The 16,979-nt window shown below is 41.4% G+C and overlaps 1 protein-coding gene across 1 annotated transcript; it reads right to left on the reverse strand.

The window, feature by feature from the left end:
* Window positions 1–231: 231 nt before the first annotated feature.
* On the reverse strand, window positions 232–8,827 carry LOC129410163 (uncharacterized). The gene is made up of 9 exons (XM_055157655.1): window positions 8,502–8,827; window positions 8,035–8,219; window positions 7,814–7,954; window positions 7,596–7,740; window positions 7,150–7,327; window positions 4,961–5,102; window positions 3,266–3,406; window positions 3,132–3,184; window positions 232–2,598 (listed from the first exon to the last, which is right to left on the reverse strand). Exons 1-9 carry the CDS (start codon window positions 8,664–8,666, stop codon window positions 2,513–2,515), a joined length of 1,236 nt encoding a protein of 411 aa, XP_055013630.1. The 5' UTR covers window positions 8,667–8,827; the 3' UTR covers window positions 232–2,512.
* Between the last annotated feature and the right edge of the window lie 8,152 nt (window positions 8,828–16,979).

The raw sequence follows: 16,979 nt of genomic DNA on the forward strand, positions 1-16,979 counted from the left end.
AAACTACTGAAACTAAACACGGGGAACAGGGAAATATTTACGACAGTGCATTCTCACAAGTGACCTGTTGGGGGAGCACTACTGCTGAAGTTACTTTAGATGGATGTTTTGTAAATATGGGCCATTATGTGTCCTTTAAAAATCACAAGAGTCTATTTTGTGTAATATAAAACCTTTAATGAAAGCAAAAGCAGAATGTTGTAAGAGATGAACAGAGGAAAATGATTTATGAAGTTAATAAACGTGCAAAAGTTCAGTATTATTGTAAAGAACTTTAAGACAATAATTTAACAATGCATCAGTGAGTGCAGAGTTTTATACACACAATACAGACTGTTTAGACTAAATGTTAAAGACAATACACTATATTCTAATTAAAAAACAAAAAAACATTGCAATTTTATTCATTTTTTACAACATCTTTGTTTTAATATCACTGTCCACTGTTACTAGTGACCTTTTGGCGATTTATTTACCAGCGCTTCTCAACTATTTTCTGTCACATCCCCAACTAGGAAGAAGAAAACAATTCTCGCCCTCCACTCCTCAGAACCACGATCAAACGTGGACAAATCGCACCATCGCCTTCAGTCGCCGACATACGAGAGCAAACGTTTTAGTCGCGTCTCCAAAGTGACTCCCGGGAAACACTCAGCATGTGTCTGTTTGTATTCTACGCTATGCTCACCTGCGTCATGAGGTGATCCGCTCCTGTGTCCTCCTCGTTTTTAAAGATCATGTCTGTGTTATAGTTCAGCAGAATTAGCTCCTCTGCTGTTTGGTACGACACCTTATATGATACGAAACATGCTCGCTGGTTCACTGAAGCAGCATTCACAAAGTGGGATGATTGTTGCAATATGTTTACGTCTTATTGTGTATATGTGGATGAAACAGTGGGGTGAGGGGGTTGCTGTTGTTTTTAATTATTGTAATTTTTCTGTTGCATGTGAAACACTTTGTGCTACATTTCAAATGTATGAAAAGTGCTATACAAATAAAGTTTGATTGATTGATTGAATATTCGGGACATTTTCGCTGAAAAAACTCAAGCGTCTTATCAGCGTGACTGAGGTGTAATGTCTTTAAGTGACGCCATCATGTATTTGGCTTCATGCTGTTCGCTGCCGACATTTTTAAACACAGCAAACACAACTAAACTTCGCCCACAACCACGTTTCAATTGGAGCTGGTGTTTGTAATCTGAAACCCCAGGCTGTGATCAGGGCAGTTTGTTGTGATGTCACCAACTACTTGAAATTGCAGAGGCCAGTGCAGGCAGCAGTTCCAGGCTATATGTACACTGAAACCAATCACAGTATCACCGTGTCGGAAACGATCTGCGTCCAGACACGTCGTTTCTGTGTCTGTAAGTCTTCTCTATCCACACAGCTTTGAGCAGATTTGTTTACATTTTGCAGAAATGAAACTTAAAACCGCGTGGCTCATTTGCCTAAACTAAGCTCTCAAAAAAACAGTTCGCTCCTTGTGCCCTGATGTGGTTCAGCTTCTGTCGGACTAGGGCCCCATCAACATTAGTTTGTATTTGAGTTGTTTTGGTTGTGGATTCAGTGTTTGTTCACACTAATCCGATAGAAAACTGCTCCAGAGACGAAACGATCTGGTGCCTCCAACTCCCACGAATTCATGTTCGTACAGATCTGATCCGGCACCGTGTGGACGCCTGAAAACGTTGATACATTGATAAGCTGATGTAGTTCTATGTACCGCGAAATGATTCACCGCCAAAACAGTAAGAGGCCAGAATATAGAGCAGAAGCTGAATCACATTATCGCACAATATCGAGCTGTTTTTTGAGCGATCAGTTTATGCAAATGTGTCATGCGGTTTTAAGTTTTGTTTCTGTAAAATGTAAACAAATATGCTCAAAGCTGCGTGGCTAGGGAAGACTTGCAGACACATAAACGACGTGTCTGGACGCAGATCGTTGCCGATACAGTGATACACGGATTCATTTCAGTGTAAACGGGGTCTAAAGGACACAACTCAGTGGAATATGAGTGTTCTTTCTGTGACAGAGGGGTGTTCTGCTGATGGTGAGTCTGTTCTGTTTCTGTCGCGTTGGAGATGGTTCATGTGAAACTTTTCAGAGATTATACGTCTACAGGTCGTACACACAGACACACGTTTATATGAATTGACAGATATTCTAGCCTCTTAGTGTTTTGGCGGTGAATTACTTCGCGGTGCATAAACCTACATCAGAGTATCAGCGTTTTCAGGTGTCCACACTGTGCCGGATCAGATCTGTACTCAGATGAATTCGTGGGACCTCAGCGGCACCAGATCGTTCCATCTCTTGAGCCGTTTTCAATCGGATTAGTGTGAACGAACACTGCATCCACAACAAAAACAACTCAAATACGACTAGTGTGGACGGGATCTTAGCGTTTTTTGATTTGATTTCCATGGGAATTGCCAAAAAAATGACTAGGAACAGTTGACCATTCTATTAAAACACCACATATACAGTTTAGTTCTCAAAAAACTTTAACAGAAATATTCATACAGTAGAATGAAGGCCAGGCTGAAGAGGGACGAGGAGCGGACCGGAGAGGAGCCGTTAACATCAGGAACTGAGAAGAAAAAAGATCTCTAATTAGTTGCTGTTGATTATCGATAACCACAAAACACATTTTAGAGCCACAAAATGAAAAATTAAAGCATGTTTTATTCATTTTGGTTGTGCTGATTTGACTAAAAGAGAAGAAATCAAATCAAACTTGGTTCAATTTGGTCTCCTGATAAATTATTTTACTAGATTCTCCTTTCTCCGCTAGATTTTTAGTTTGTTGAGTGGGCTCGCATCTCCACAAACCTGACTCTTGTTTGTCCCGGTGGAGGGCCTCTGCCTGCTTGTTTCCATGGAAAAGTTGTTTCTTTTGGCATAAAACTTCACCTATCTCCATGCAGAATGTTCCGACGTGTGGTTTTAACTTTTTATTTCTACAGAATCATGCAGGTGATGTGCCACCTCCAGAAAGTTACACACTGAACCTTTACTTTACCTTTACTTCTTATGTGACTTTTGTTTAACTTGTCTGATGCAGTGAACTCGAGTTATAGATAAATGTGAGAAAAATGAACTAAACTCAACTGTTTAACTCACCGTTTCTGACGTGCACGACAACGCACCGATGTTCAGAGTGAAACTTTGCAGAACTGTGGGAATAAAACAGATTTAAAAAGATGATCCTGATTCATATTTGAACATGTTTTAATCCAGATGACACAAGTACAGACCCGTGAACAGCCTCAGCCACGAAGCACACAGCAAAACCTTTCCCGAGTTCAGCAGCAGAGGGCGCCCAGCTCAGAACGTACTGACCATTGGACTTCGCTTTCGTCATGTTTGAAGGGCCACTGAACAGGACGTCAGAAATCCTACCACACAAAATCACAAGTTAATCACAAGAGTTTTAATTGATATTTATAATAAACACATTTTGTATGATTTTAAATGTAAGTTCTGTGTGTATTCTCTCTGTTACTGTTTTAAAAAAGTTATAATCACAACTGCCAGTGCCTAAATCTGCACACAGGACACATACATAAAAGTTTTTTGTTTTTTTTTCAGTATTTGACTCATATTTGGCTGTAGCTTCTGGGGTTTAGGTAGTGAACATTCAGATCAGAGAGCGGCATTTTAGGTTTAAACCAACTGGATTTCAGCATTGACCCAGATGAGAGACTCATGTGAGGCTCATTCTGTTTTCTGATCGGATAATTGTCTACAAAAACCAATGCTCCTCATATAAAGAGGGCCCCAGAATCGACCCCTGAGGAACTCCACACGTAAACACCAGAATGAGTCGGATGAAGGTGTGGATATTTTGGTGCAAACATTTTAAAAAAATGTAAAAAGTTGAAAAAGAAAAAAAATCTATCACCAGAAATACATTTTGTTATTGGTAATAGGCAAAGCAAGTTTATTTGTACAGCACAATTCATACACAAAGTAATTCAAAGTGCTTTACAGAATAAGAAATACATTAAAATCATAATAAAAACAAATCAAAACATAAATAATCATGAAGATTAAAATTAAAAAAGAGAGACATAAATTAGAGCACAGGTGTCAAACATAAGGCCCGGGGGCCAGATCCGGCCCTCCAAGACCTTTAATGTGGCCCTAGGGTGATTTTCTACTAAAATATTTTAAATGTTGAAATAGAGTTTTTCTTAAAGTTTCAGGTTGTTCATAATATTATAATATAATAAGAAAGAGTTCATCAATTAAAAAAGATTTCTGTAATAGATTTGTGTTTCTCTGCACAAATATTTGAACTTATTGTTATTTTTCGGGTTTATATGACATGAGTTTTCTGATCCGGCCCCTTTGGGATCAGAGTAGGTTGGATACGGCCCCCGGAACAAAATGAGTTTGACACCGCTGAATTAGAGAGAAGAGTGTGGAATGAAAACCTTTCAGTCATTTGCACAGTCAAACAGAAATGTTTTGAGTCTGGATTTAAACAGCGTCACAGAAGAGTCTGTCTCACATGTTCAGACTGTTCCAGGTTTTAGCTGCATGAACCTGAAACTCTGACTCCCCTTGTTTAGTCGTGACTCTGGGCACCAGCAGGAGGACCTGAGCACAGGACTTATGTGCTCGTACTTCCTAGTTCGAGTCAGGACCCGAGCTGCAGTGTTCTGGATGTTCTGCAGCGTCTCACAGCTAATAAATGTTTGTGTGGCATCCAGAATAGAATAGAACAGAATACACACTTCTTTAATACTTTACAAATATGAGAGTTATAATATCTAAGAGTTCATGGGCTTGGTTGATAATTGGTGAAATAGCCAATCAGGGACACGTATGGTCCGGAGATATTTGATTTTGTTGAAAATGGGCAGTGACCAATGAGCTCTGTTTTTGCACAGACAATAATAAAAGGGAAGTGTGTTTGAAGTGTTGAAGTGTTGAGTGGGACTCACGTGGACTCTCGGGCCTGGGCTTGGATGTAGATTTGTAGAGTTTCACTGACCACAGAGTAGATGTGATCTTCATGTTGGGGGGTGGGCTTCACAAACACGGGCAGGTACATGCCAGGGGAGCACGAGGGAGCTGCAGACCCCACTACAAGAGCAAACACACGATGTTTAGAACTGTGTTTTATGAATGTTTACCAGTTGTCAGATGCTGGGGTTCAGATGACATAACGGCCTAAAGACTAATAAAAAACTAATAAAAATTAAAGGAACACTTCAGATGTCCATGTGAAAATATGTTGGACATCTACACAAATAAGGACAGGGCAATGTCTTAGGAACAAAAGGGGGCTTAATTTCATAGACACCCTGAAAATCTAAGTGAAATAATGATATAGCAGTCTAGTCCATTTTGCCAAAATTTAATTTCTGCAACTCAAAATGACTTTCAATCTCTTGTGTGGCCCCCACCTGCTTGTTTGCTTGTTTAACAACATAGTGGCCGCTCCTAATGAGACGACGGACGGTGCTTTGTGGGATGTCCTCCCACATCTGTGTGAGGGCATCACTGAGCTCCTGTAGAGTTTGAGGAGCAACTTGTCAGCGTCTGATGGACGCAAACATAATGTCTCAGAGGTTTTCTATCGGGTTTAAGTCAGGTGATCATGAGGGCCATTCAGTTTTATCGATCCCTTCATCCTCCAGGTTCTGCCTGCAGACTCATGCGTTGTCGTGCATCAGGAGGAACCCAGGACCTGCTGCACCAGCGTCGGGTCTGACAGTGGGTTTGAGGATTTCGTGCTGATACCAAATGTCAGACTGCCGTTTTCTAGCTGGTAGAGATCTGTGGGTCCCTCCATGGATCTGCCTCCCCAGACCATGACTGACCCACCATCAAACCGCTCCTGCTGAACCAGGTTTCAGACAGTATTCTGTTCTTGTTTCCTCCAGACTCTTTCACATCTATCACAATCACAGGAGCTCAGGGTGAACCTGCTCTCATCTGTGAAAAGCACAGAGCATCAGTGGTGGACTTGCCAAGTCTGGTGTGGTCGAGCAAATACCAGTGGAGCTCCACGGTGCTGGGCGCTGAGCACAGCGCTCTCGTGAAGACTGTTTCTGATCGTTTGGGCAGAGATATTCACACCAGTGTCCTGCTGGAGGTTATTCTGTAGGGCATGGACAGAGTTCAGCCTGTTCCTCCTGCACAAAGGTTGAGGACCTCCTACAGCCCTGTCCAGGTCTGCTAGAGGAACTGCCTGTCTCCTGAAATCATGTTCTGTGCTGGAGACACATTAAATCTCCTGTGACGGCACATCCCCTGCAGAAGTAGGACAATCTGTGCAACTTCTGTAGGGTGAAGGAATGGCCTCATACTCCCACTAGTAGAAACTTGAAATGACCTCCACATGCAAAACCAGTCCTGTTTTAGGGGCTGTCTCATTGTTGCTGCTCTAGTGCAACTGTTGTTCATTTCCATTAAAAAAGGTGGTATCCTTTTGTTCCTAAGACGTTGCCCTGCCCATATTTGTGTAGATATCAAGCATGTTTGGAGGCACCTTTTATCTGGCCTGACTGATTGGGTAAAACTACAACAGCTGAAACAGTGATGGTAAAAAATTAACATTATCTTAAAATATTGACCTTAACCTCCATAAAACAAACCCAAAACCAAATCATTATTAAAACCCCAACTATATACCTAAAAAGCCTAAAACCATACACCAAGTAAACTTTAAAACCCATAAACCAATAAAACACCCCTCACTACCCCGGGACAATGTATTAAACTTGGTCCACCCTTGGTCGAGCTTGTTTCTGAGGGACTTTTTTAGGCCTTGGATAGAAGAAAAGGGAGATAAGTACAAAGCACCAAAACACCACACCATCCATTAAAACACCATAAAACACACTAACAAACACACGGACACTTCAAACATTATGAAACCGATATATTGCAACATATATATTGCACAACTCTATTTAAAAGGTAATCGGTTAGCAGCTTCAATCGTGATTAAAAGAGGTAAAAGGGAAGACAGTAGATGTGTTATGTTTAAAGTGCTGTGTGCCACCAAATGTGCTGTGATTTGAAGTGTCCTGGTGAAGTTTTAATATGGTTAAAAAATTAAACAAAACTGAACTCCATTACAACATAGATCAGAAATGAGCCTAACATGGGCCGTTTAACTGACCTGAAAGTAAAAACTGGATTGCTAGTCTGCTGATGGGGTCTCCGGTGCTCCTCTCCTCCTGTGCTCCGTCAGTGGCCGTCAGGACCATGTCAGAGGTGGGGAAGTCCTCCATCATGAGTTCTACAGCGTGCAGGCCCACAGAGCTGCTGCTGGACGAGCTGAACGACACACTGCAGCTCTGAGAGAGAACGAGGCTACAGTTAGAACATGCTCTGACCATCAGGTCGCCATATAATCATCAAAGCTACAAAATGACAACTGTTTTCACTATTAAGTGTTTTCCAGTCCATCCAGAGACAGTGTTATTTACAGTACATTTACAGTTACAGTGTAATTTGTCTATAACTGTGAATTATTGTTAAATCGTGGTGTTTTTTTCTCACAATAATCTTAACACTATAATTTGATTTGGAGACATGTCTAGTTGAAAGTGTGAAGAGTCTCACCGGTGTCAGGCGGAGCACAGAGGGCAGAGTGCACTGCTCACACTCATTTGCGTCTCTACTTTTATCAGCAGACCTGCACCGGACCCGGTCTCCATCAGGGTCAAAGGTCAACAGACGGATGTTACTCGGACAGTTCCAGGAGACTCTGTGAATCGGAATTTAAAGCTTAAAAAAGTCATAACATTACAAATGACTTATATTACAACCAGGGGACTCACCGATAGACGGGCAGGATGGTCGTCTGTGGAGACGCGTTGGATTGTCCAGTGTCTGAGCGGCTCCTCAGCTCCACCAGGGTGGAGGCTTTAGCTTCCAGGGCTCTGTTCACTGTGGAGCTGATCCAGTTGTACGGAAATAACCTTAGGATAAAATCAAAACAGCTTCAGGTTTTGCTTCAGGTTTATTTTTTAAAAACATGTAACATGTATTCATGACTCACTTCATCAGCATCGGTGCATTGGTGGGACTTGTCCGAGTCCAGACTGATTCTGTTTGGCAAAACTCTGTTGTCAAATCTCGATCAACGGTCACTTTTTTGTATGAGATACGATAGCAGCCCTCAGAAGGACAATAATAATTGTTTACGATGCAACTCTTAGAATTTGACTTGAAGCGAACTTGTACCTGTAAAAAATGATATAAATTGTTTGATTCTGTAAACAATAAATATACATCTAAACTCTTTTTACTAAAATAGAATCTTAACCTCGAAGTTTGGCAAAAGTTACTCACTGCTCCAGAACTACAGACTGAAAACAGATAATATACTGTAGTATTTTAAACTTTTTTAGACCTAAACATGCTGAAATGACCCTGCATGTCAGACAAATTGGTGTGGAAGTTGAGCTCCAGGTAGAGAAGAAGCTGTGAGCACTGTGCCCTGTCCAGAGCCGCGCTGGTACTTACCGTGACCGATGTGTTCTGGTGGGTGATCAGAGGGTAGTAGGTCATCACTGTCCCCTGGTACTCTGAGTGTTTAGCTGTGCACAGGGACCAGAGCAGGAGCACATGCACAACACACACAACACGCACAACACGCACAACACGCACAACACGCACAACACGCTCCATCACCACACAAAGCAACAGCAGCTCTCTGCAGTTAACTTTAGTCCAACACTATTTATGTGAGAAAAACAGGAAGTAAAACTGTTTCCGTATCTTGTGGTAGAAACAGATCATTTCTACACATCTAAAAAAATATGTAACTTACAAATAAATGAAATATCTCTGAACAATAAAAAAAACACCTGTAATGTAATATTTACAACATTGTGAACAAGATTATTTATGGTGGTAAAACCCTAACCCTAACTTAAAGCAAAGGAATTATGCAAAATTGACTTTTGATTAACTGACTCCTTCCACAGCAGCAGAGTGTTTGGCTGCTTTTGTGGTGACCTGTCCTCACACACTGAGCAGGTTCTGAAACCATTTGTGGTTTTTGAGCTCAGTTTTGAGCCTCATATCATGAGAATCTAACCAACTAAAAAGTGCAGCATGTGCAGGACAAACGACACAAGTGAGGGACTGTTGGACTGTGTGAAATGAACTGGACACATGAGATGCTACAGGTTTTTCACACTCACAGCAAATGTGGGAGAACTTCCAGAGAAAATACTCCAAGAACTTCCAGAGGAAGTGTGTTGAGGAAACGGCCCATTTCATCACCAACAGAACAGCAGAGTGGCATGAGAACGAGGCCTTTCCTGTTGTGTTCACCTCACTCCTCCTGGAAGCTGCTGTGACGCTGCAGGACACAGAAAAGAGACACTTTTGGTCCTTCTTCTTCTCAAACTGCCCTGACACAGACCTGCTGACCCTCCCTGACCTGTTCTCCTGCTAAACTGCACTAAGACTTTTGACACTAAGTGAAACTTGAACCAAACTTCCCATGTTATTCCGTCACCTCATCAAAAACAGGCTTGAAGAGGTTTTATATGAAGGTAACACGAGGTTTTTTTTAAGTACACTGAACTCAAGTGCGCTTAGGTGTGGCAAGTGTGAGCCTCACAGTCACAGTTTAGTCACAGCTGGTTTGTGCTTTGGTGGACACAGAGAAGTCCTCACAAAAGCAGCACTGAAACTAGACACTATTTACTTTTGAGATTATCGACCAGTAAAACACTTTCTAATTTGATGCAGACAGAACACAGCAGATTTATTTTGACCCCAAGAGCTGCTTATACAGTATGTTATATATATTATATATCTATCATGCATTTTGCTCAAATACATGGAAAACACTCGAGTAGGGCCTACACTAATAATTACTACAATTACAATTACAATCTATAATTACTACAAATACAAAATATGTGACTTTTGTGCAGTTTCAATATAGAGAAAGGAAACTACTTTTACATATTTTGAAGAGTACAGATATTTTTGGATGTAACACAGCGGCGTGCTGAGAGGTGTCAATGACGGCGAGAAATACACACTTGTGCACATCACTGCACCATTTATTGCACTTTTTTTCTTTCTTTTTTTTTTTACAGCTTTTGCGTCATAAATACACACAAACATACACATATACACTGTAAAACACTCAGTTACAGCCTTTTGGGAGCCAGCACAGTAAAAGCATATTAAAGAAATAACACTCACCCAGTACTTGTAAATAAAGTCCATGTGTCGGTCCTTTTAACAAGACGCTCGATAACATCGTGATGCAGCTGTTCAGCTTCAGTCGGATGAGCAGTTCTTTCTCAATTGAGAGAGATGCCAAAGAAAACAGTCTCATCTGTCCAGCTGTATTTCTTGCATAAGTTTTATTTGTTTGAGGGCAGAGAACGAGCGCTCCACAGACGCAGTGAACGCAGGGATGGTCAGAATGAGACATGCCAGTGCATACAGTTCTGTCATACTGTCAGAGAGGCCTGTCTTCTTCAGAAACACTAGGACACTGCTTAACCTTTTACTGTGGAAAGACGACATGTTAGACCAGGGGTGGGCAAACGTTTTGGCTCAGGGGCCACAAAGGCTTCTAAAATTTAATGGAAGGGCCGGACAGGAGCAGATGGACGGAATGGAGAGAAAAAAATAACATGGGAAATGTTAAAAACCTGTGCTTGAATTTCAATTGAAAGTCACTACAAAGCATCACAACAAATATCTGTCTTTCTACAACACTGAAAATTAAATTAATAAAGTACTTTTTTTTTTTTTTTTTTTAAATTACTAACAGTTTCTATTTGAAAGCACTGAAAGTTCTGTTCTCCTTCAGGATCTTATCATCGTCACTCTGATGCAGATTTACTTCTGTTCAATGTGCGTCTCCAAAACTCAACAACGACCGACACAAGGACAGAACAGTGTCAGTGTCAGTCTGTGAGCAACGAGTTCTATTTGATCTGGTGCATTGTTTATAATGAGTGCTTTTACATGTACATCAGTATCTTGGTTACGATGGGGTTTTTTGTGTCACGGTGCATGTAAACACACTATCCCGGTTACTGCAATGTGAAGTTGAGTGCGAATGCATCCAAAAGACAAACCTCATTTTGTTGTGATCTTTAAATCAGTTCCTTGTATGTTTGAGGATGTTTTTGAGTATGGTCCGGTGATGCTCTCTGTAGTGTGCCTGTGGGTCTGATGTTCCACGTGGTCCTGTCAAAAATGTAACTGGATTTAGTCTCTTTCAACGCTGTGACAAACATCACTGATTCTATCCAAGCTGAACTGCACGTCCAAAATCTTGTTTTGTAAAATGCCAAACAAACTAAACTCTTCAACTGTGCCGGGTGCCCCGACGTGCAGGTAAGTGTTTTCTGTCCAAATCTGGGGTGGATGATCTCCCGTTTCTTCTGCTGATCTGCTCGACTCAGCCTTTTTCAAAAGTTTTCAGATGAGCTACACATATTACATGTTCCTCAGGGGCCTGGTGTTTTAGCGCTGCCTTGATCAACATTTTCAAACTGTTGAAGCCAGAACTATTCTGTGGTACTTTGCTTGGGCCGAAAAGCAAACATGGCCAACAAAATAACTTGTTTCTTATCTTATCTGAAAGAGCACCTTGAAAAAAGGTGTTTTTAATAGTGCAGCAACTAAGTCTAACGTGCTGCTTTTTCAACACAGACCAGCAGAATGTGTGTGCTGGTCTGAAGGCGGCACATCACCACACGTGGTTTAGTCTTTTTTTTTTTTACAGGAAATTACAGTTTTTATTAAACCCAATTTAAGCACTTCAAAATACACTTTTACAGATAAATGACTTATTCAATAAGAAATAAAGATGTTTTACACACCTGCTGCTTATACAATATCTCTGTACTGACAATCTGCACTGTTCAAAAACATGGAAAACACTCGGGTACAGAAACACTAATAATGACTACAAATGCAGAAAGAATGTGTGAGGCTTTTGTGCAGTTTTGAGAAGAGGAAATACTTTTGCTATTTGAAAGAATACAGATATTTATAGATAAGTGTGGTTTTATGAACTTCCTTCCCATTTTGTGGAAATGAACTACTGAGAACCAAAAATGACACACCTAGAACTAAATAAATACAAGAATAAATAGAGAGGATTAAATTAAATGGTGATTAAAAATGCTGTTACACATTAAGGGATACATTCTGAGGATTAAAAAGCTAAAATATGTTTGTTTGTTTTGTTTTTTTTATTATAAATGTATTATTATTTATAATTATTTGGCACCACCATCTTCAAACTCCTGTGAGACAAGACCAGTTTGAACCAGTTTTGTACAAATTTCATCTTTTACAGAAAAGAATTTTTTTTTTTAAAGAAAATAAAGGCTTTACATGCACTCAATGTGTGTGTGTTTTTTTTACCATGTACCTTAATTTACACCTCTCAGTGTGCAGTCACTACTCTCCAAAATGTTAAATTAACTAAAATAAAGTGTAAAAATAAAACCCCTCTGTGTGTTGTTTAGCTAAATCAGGATAACTCTACAAAGTGTGATCTGTTTACTCTCAAAACGTTAATGTTATTGTCGTGGTACTCGAGACCGTTTTTTTACGGTCTTGGTCTCGACTCGGACATGACCACTCCTGAACCCAGTCTTGTCTCGGACTCGAGGTCTCACACTTCTCAAGTCCAATCATATTCATTACGGCTGCTGCTGTCGGCAATAAACTTCTTACTGCAACATGTGGCTGAAGTTTGATTAATAAAAGTGCACAAAAGCATTTGTATTTGTCACGACGTGCGTTTGGTAAATGTGCAGACTAAATATCACTGCAAAACCTGTAAGAGAATGTAACTCCAGTAAGAAACATGGAAAAACAGATTAAAAAATCCTACACACTTTCTTCACTTTTTCTGTAAAGTGCCAGTTGAAGTTCTAAATAAATGTGGAAAATGACAAAGATCTGGTCTTGATTTGGTCTTGATGGGCCATGGACTCAGTCTTGTCTCTGTCTTGACCTTTAAAAGTCTCGGTCTTGTCTCGGTCTCAACCCTCAGAGGTCTTGGTTTTGTCCTGGTCTCGGACTGGTCTTGGTCTCAATAAGTGCGGCCTTGACTACAACATTAGTTGGCACTGAGACGCCCCACACGCTCCTGCACCCGCTACAAGTTTATTACCAACAGCAGCGGCCGGAATGAAATATGATCACACTTGTTGAGTGTCAGACCTCGAGTGAGAGACAAGACCGAGTCCAAACGCGATCGAGTCCGAGACGAGACACGGCGATCTACCCACACGACCTTGGCGATCGACTGGTAGATCGGGATCGACGTATTGAGCACCCCTGCACTAGAGTGGTTACGGTTTATAAGTTGTAAAGTTGAATTTATTTATGTAGATTAGTAGTGCACATAGTAATAATAATGATGAGAATTTTGATATAAAAATGTCAAAGATTAATTGATAATCGATCGTAAAAAGAAAATGTAATCGAATGCCCATCCCTAACCTGGACGACTGAGCGATTTTACACAAACCATAGATAATGCTTAAACCCCGTATATGCAGTTGAGTGGTGAAAAAGAGCGGATTTAGTTGCGTTTAAACCAGTGCCCGGCGTGAACCAGAGCGATGGGACCACAGGGAGCAGCGGCCAAAACAGAAAGGCTGTAAACTGTACGGGGGGATATTGTACGTGATGAAGTAGCAGCTGCCAGCACCAGTCCATTTAGCTGAGTGTTTTTCCCCGGGGTCAACACCCACACCACCCTTCCTCCTCCACCTCCTCCTCCTCCTCCTCTCTGGTTTATTATCGATCCATATTTCTGATGATTTAAGTGTCTGTGTGAGGTTCACTCTTCCACCAGCAAAAACACCACTTCCTAAACGTGCACCGTGTAACTTTTCTCGCGAGGTATCCGCCAGCTGCTTGTGTGATTGTTTACAGTTTTGCCACAGAGGCCTTAAACTTTTACATTAACAGTTGTAGATGACGCGAAATTGTCTCTTGTGAGTTTTGGGACGTGTTAAAATGTTGTTGTCTCGTCAAAAACAGATCTGGAGTTTTGTTTTGTTTCACTTGGCACATGTTTGAGTAGTTTTTATAAGTATTGGAGGTGGGACGAGACCCAGTTTCCACAAAACAAGATGAGACACGAGATAAACGGACAGAAATTCCAAAATGTCAGGTAAACATGGGGGGGGGGGGGGGTCTCACCGTTTCTCTTTTTATTTTTGTGTGCAATTTTTCAGGCTTTTTTTTTTTTTTTCAGCGTATGAACGCATATTGTGTATTACAGGCGGGTAGTAATTACACACGGGTGGGTCAGGACTAAACCAGGTCTAAACCAGGACTAATCTTGGATTTAAGAGAGAAAACTCCGAGCAGTTTGTCCGCAAAGCGCGATCGGGCAATTGCCGCGTTTAACTCCGTGAGGTGCGGAGCTGAGCCGGTCCTTTCTCCTGCGGTCACCCCCGAGCCCGTCCTGACAGTGAGTCCTGTTTCAGTTCTGGTTTAGTCCTGTTTTAGTCCTAGTTCAGTCGTGGATTAGTCCTCCTCTTCAGTAATGGAATCAGTCCTGGTTTAGTCCTGGTTTAGTCTTGGTTCAGTCTGTGGCGTAGGCAGCACAAAAGTTTGATATAATCTCGGGTTAACGGGCAGGTGCGGTCCTGTCCTGCGCGGGTGCGGTGTTGTACTGCAGGTCTCCAAAAATGGACCTGTGCAGGACTCTGCGCTGTCGGCTTTATTACGGAATAAATGAATCTTCAGTTCGTTACATAAAGAAAGAGGAAAATAACATGACAACGGCAGCAATAAGTTTTAAGAAGGAAGTAAAAAGGGTTGCTACCTGTCGATCCTGTCTGAGAAAAGTGTATAAAATTTGTGGTGAGGGGTTTTACAGCCTTAACACAGATAGAATAATTGTAAAATATAAAGTTGATACTTCGTGGATTTCACCTGTCGCGGGTTATTTTTAGAACGTAACCCCGCGATAAACGAGGGACACTGTCCTCTCACCTCAACCTGTGCACATGGACTCACACTTGTCCCGACCGGGATGGAAAATGGAGAATTTCTTGTACAAGTCATTGTTAATGCGCATTTGTGCTTCGGTATGTTTCAGACTGACCGAATGTTTGTGTCTCGCTCCTTCTGAGTCACAGACGCTACGAGAGACGCTCAGTTTAATGCCCCCAATGAACGGTACTGAAAACCCAGACATTTGCATCACTTTATAAAAAAAAACCCGGACGCCCCGGACAGGACGCAAAATACGGACATGTCCAGGGAAAAACGGACGTTTGGTCACCCTAGGAAAACGTAGCTTCTAGTTAATGGTTTTCTGTGGTAAAATGTGTGTGTAAATGTGTGTCGTTTTCTCCAGCAGCTTCATACATCTGCCCCATCACCAAATCTTCAACCAACAAGGTCCACAAAGGATAAACATTCTAACATGAACAATTTATCCACGACTATCAAGAGAAGAGAAGTACAACAAATCTGTGGTGTAAACATTGAACTGAACGACACAGAAAAAACCTCCAGCCCCTTTAACGTCGTGATTGAGAAGTGCAGTTGTCGGCGCTCCTGGAGTCAGAATTCCTCTTGGATCATTCTCATCTTTAGTAAAATGACACGAGGCACTGGCCCCGTCAGGGAAGAGCTCGTCTGTCTCTATTAGAACGAGAGAGAACAGCTCGATAAGACGCACAGGGATGCTTCATTTCCTCTCAGGCTCTCGCGCTAATATGAACATCCCTGAGTGTGACACGGGTCTTTACTCTGTCACAGCTGAAACACCAAGACACAGAACAGAGCGGAGACCAGATATTATCAACATTTACCACATTTACATGAGTTTTAATCCGGAATAAAAATGAATTCCGCTTTAAAAAGACCATGTAAACACTTAATTCCCAATGAAAGTGATTATTCAAAATTAAACTTAATTCTGAAGTAAGTGGGTGGTTCTTCTTAAAAATAATCCCGGTCGTTCAGTTCCTGCTCGTTGTGTCGCCCTTCGATCCGGCTCCACCAGTCGTGTCTTCGGACTTTCCTCCACGTCTCTTTGGATTTGTGAGCGGGATGTGGGAGTGGGCTGAGGTCGAGCAGCCGTTGACTCAGTTTGTCTTCTTCCTCCTTCTCCGACACTCTTCCCTTCTCCTCCTCGGCCGACAGACGTAACGCGTGATGAGAGAATTCTCCAGCTGCTGCGCAATTATCATCAGAACCACTGCGGAAAAAGTTTGGATCGCGTTTGTGTCCGTGGAGTAAAGACAAACCGAGATGACAGAAAAGCCTGTAGCAGCTGAAGTGTTTGTTTTCTTCCGGTCGACGTAAATACGTTCGTGTCTCTGTCCAATCAGAACCTTCCCCACCTCCAGACGATGAGCGGAATTAAATAAAGATGATTTAACGGTTTTCCATGTAAACCTCAATTCAGAATCATTATTTCCATGTAAACTCGAAGGAGGATATTTTAATTCAGAATTATTTAACACGGAATTAAAAGACATCATATAAACATGACCAATATGAGACTGACATAGGGAATGTGTATTTAAAATGGTTTTATCTGATTTGGTTTCATGTTTTTATTCCTGGGGAAGACACAGACATATTATTTACTCCAGGTCTCACCGGTTTGTCAAAGTCGGATCTCGTCAGATCTCAGCAGGACCTGGTCAGGACTTGGACCAGTGAGAACACCAGATGCCACAGTGGGACGCCAGTGGCAAATAATGATTGTGTACTGTCTGCATCTAACTGTAAAGCCAACAATCAGGAAGTGCATGGTTAGCATAGTAGTTGTTGTTAGTTTCACCTTGATGACAAAACTCCAGTCTCTAAAAGTTGCGGTGAATAAAGCTTCGAATGCATTTGGAAAGTGAGGAATAACTTTGGATTCACAGTAATTCATATCAAATGAACTAGTTTTGTTTTTCATGTTTTAATACAAAACCCTGAGATACTTGAACTGTTCCAGTTGAGGCAGGGACTCCC

This window comes from Boleophthalmus pectinirostris, unplaced genomic scaffold (assembly GCF_026225935.1).
Source record: "Boleophthalmus pectinirostris isolate CB_2022bp ecotype Guang Dong unplaced genomic scaffold, ASM2622593v1 HiC_scaffold_21, whole genome shotgun sequence".
Lineage (NCBI taxonomy): Eukaryota > Metazoa > Chordata > Actinopteri > Gobiiformes > Gobiidae > Boleophthalmus > Boleophthalmus pectinirostris.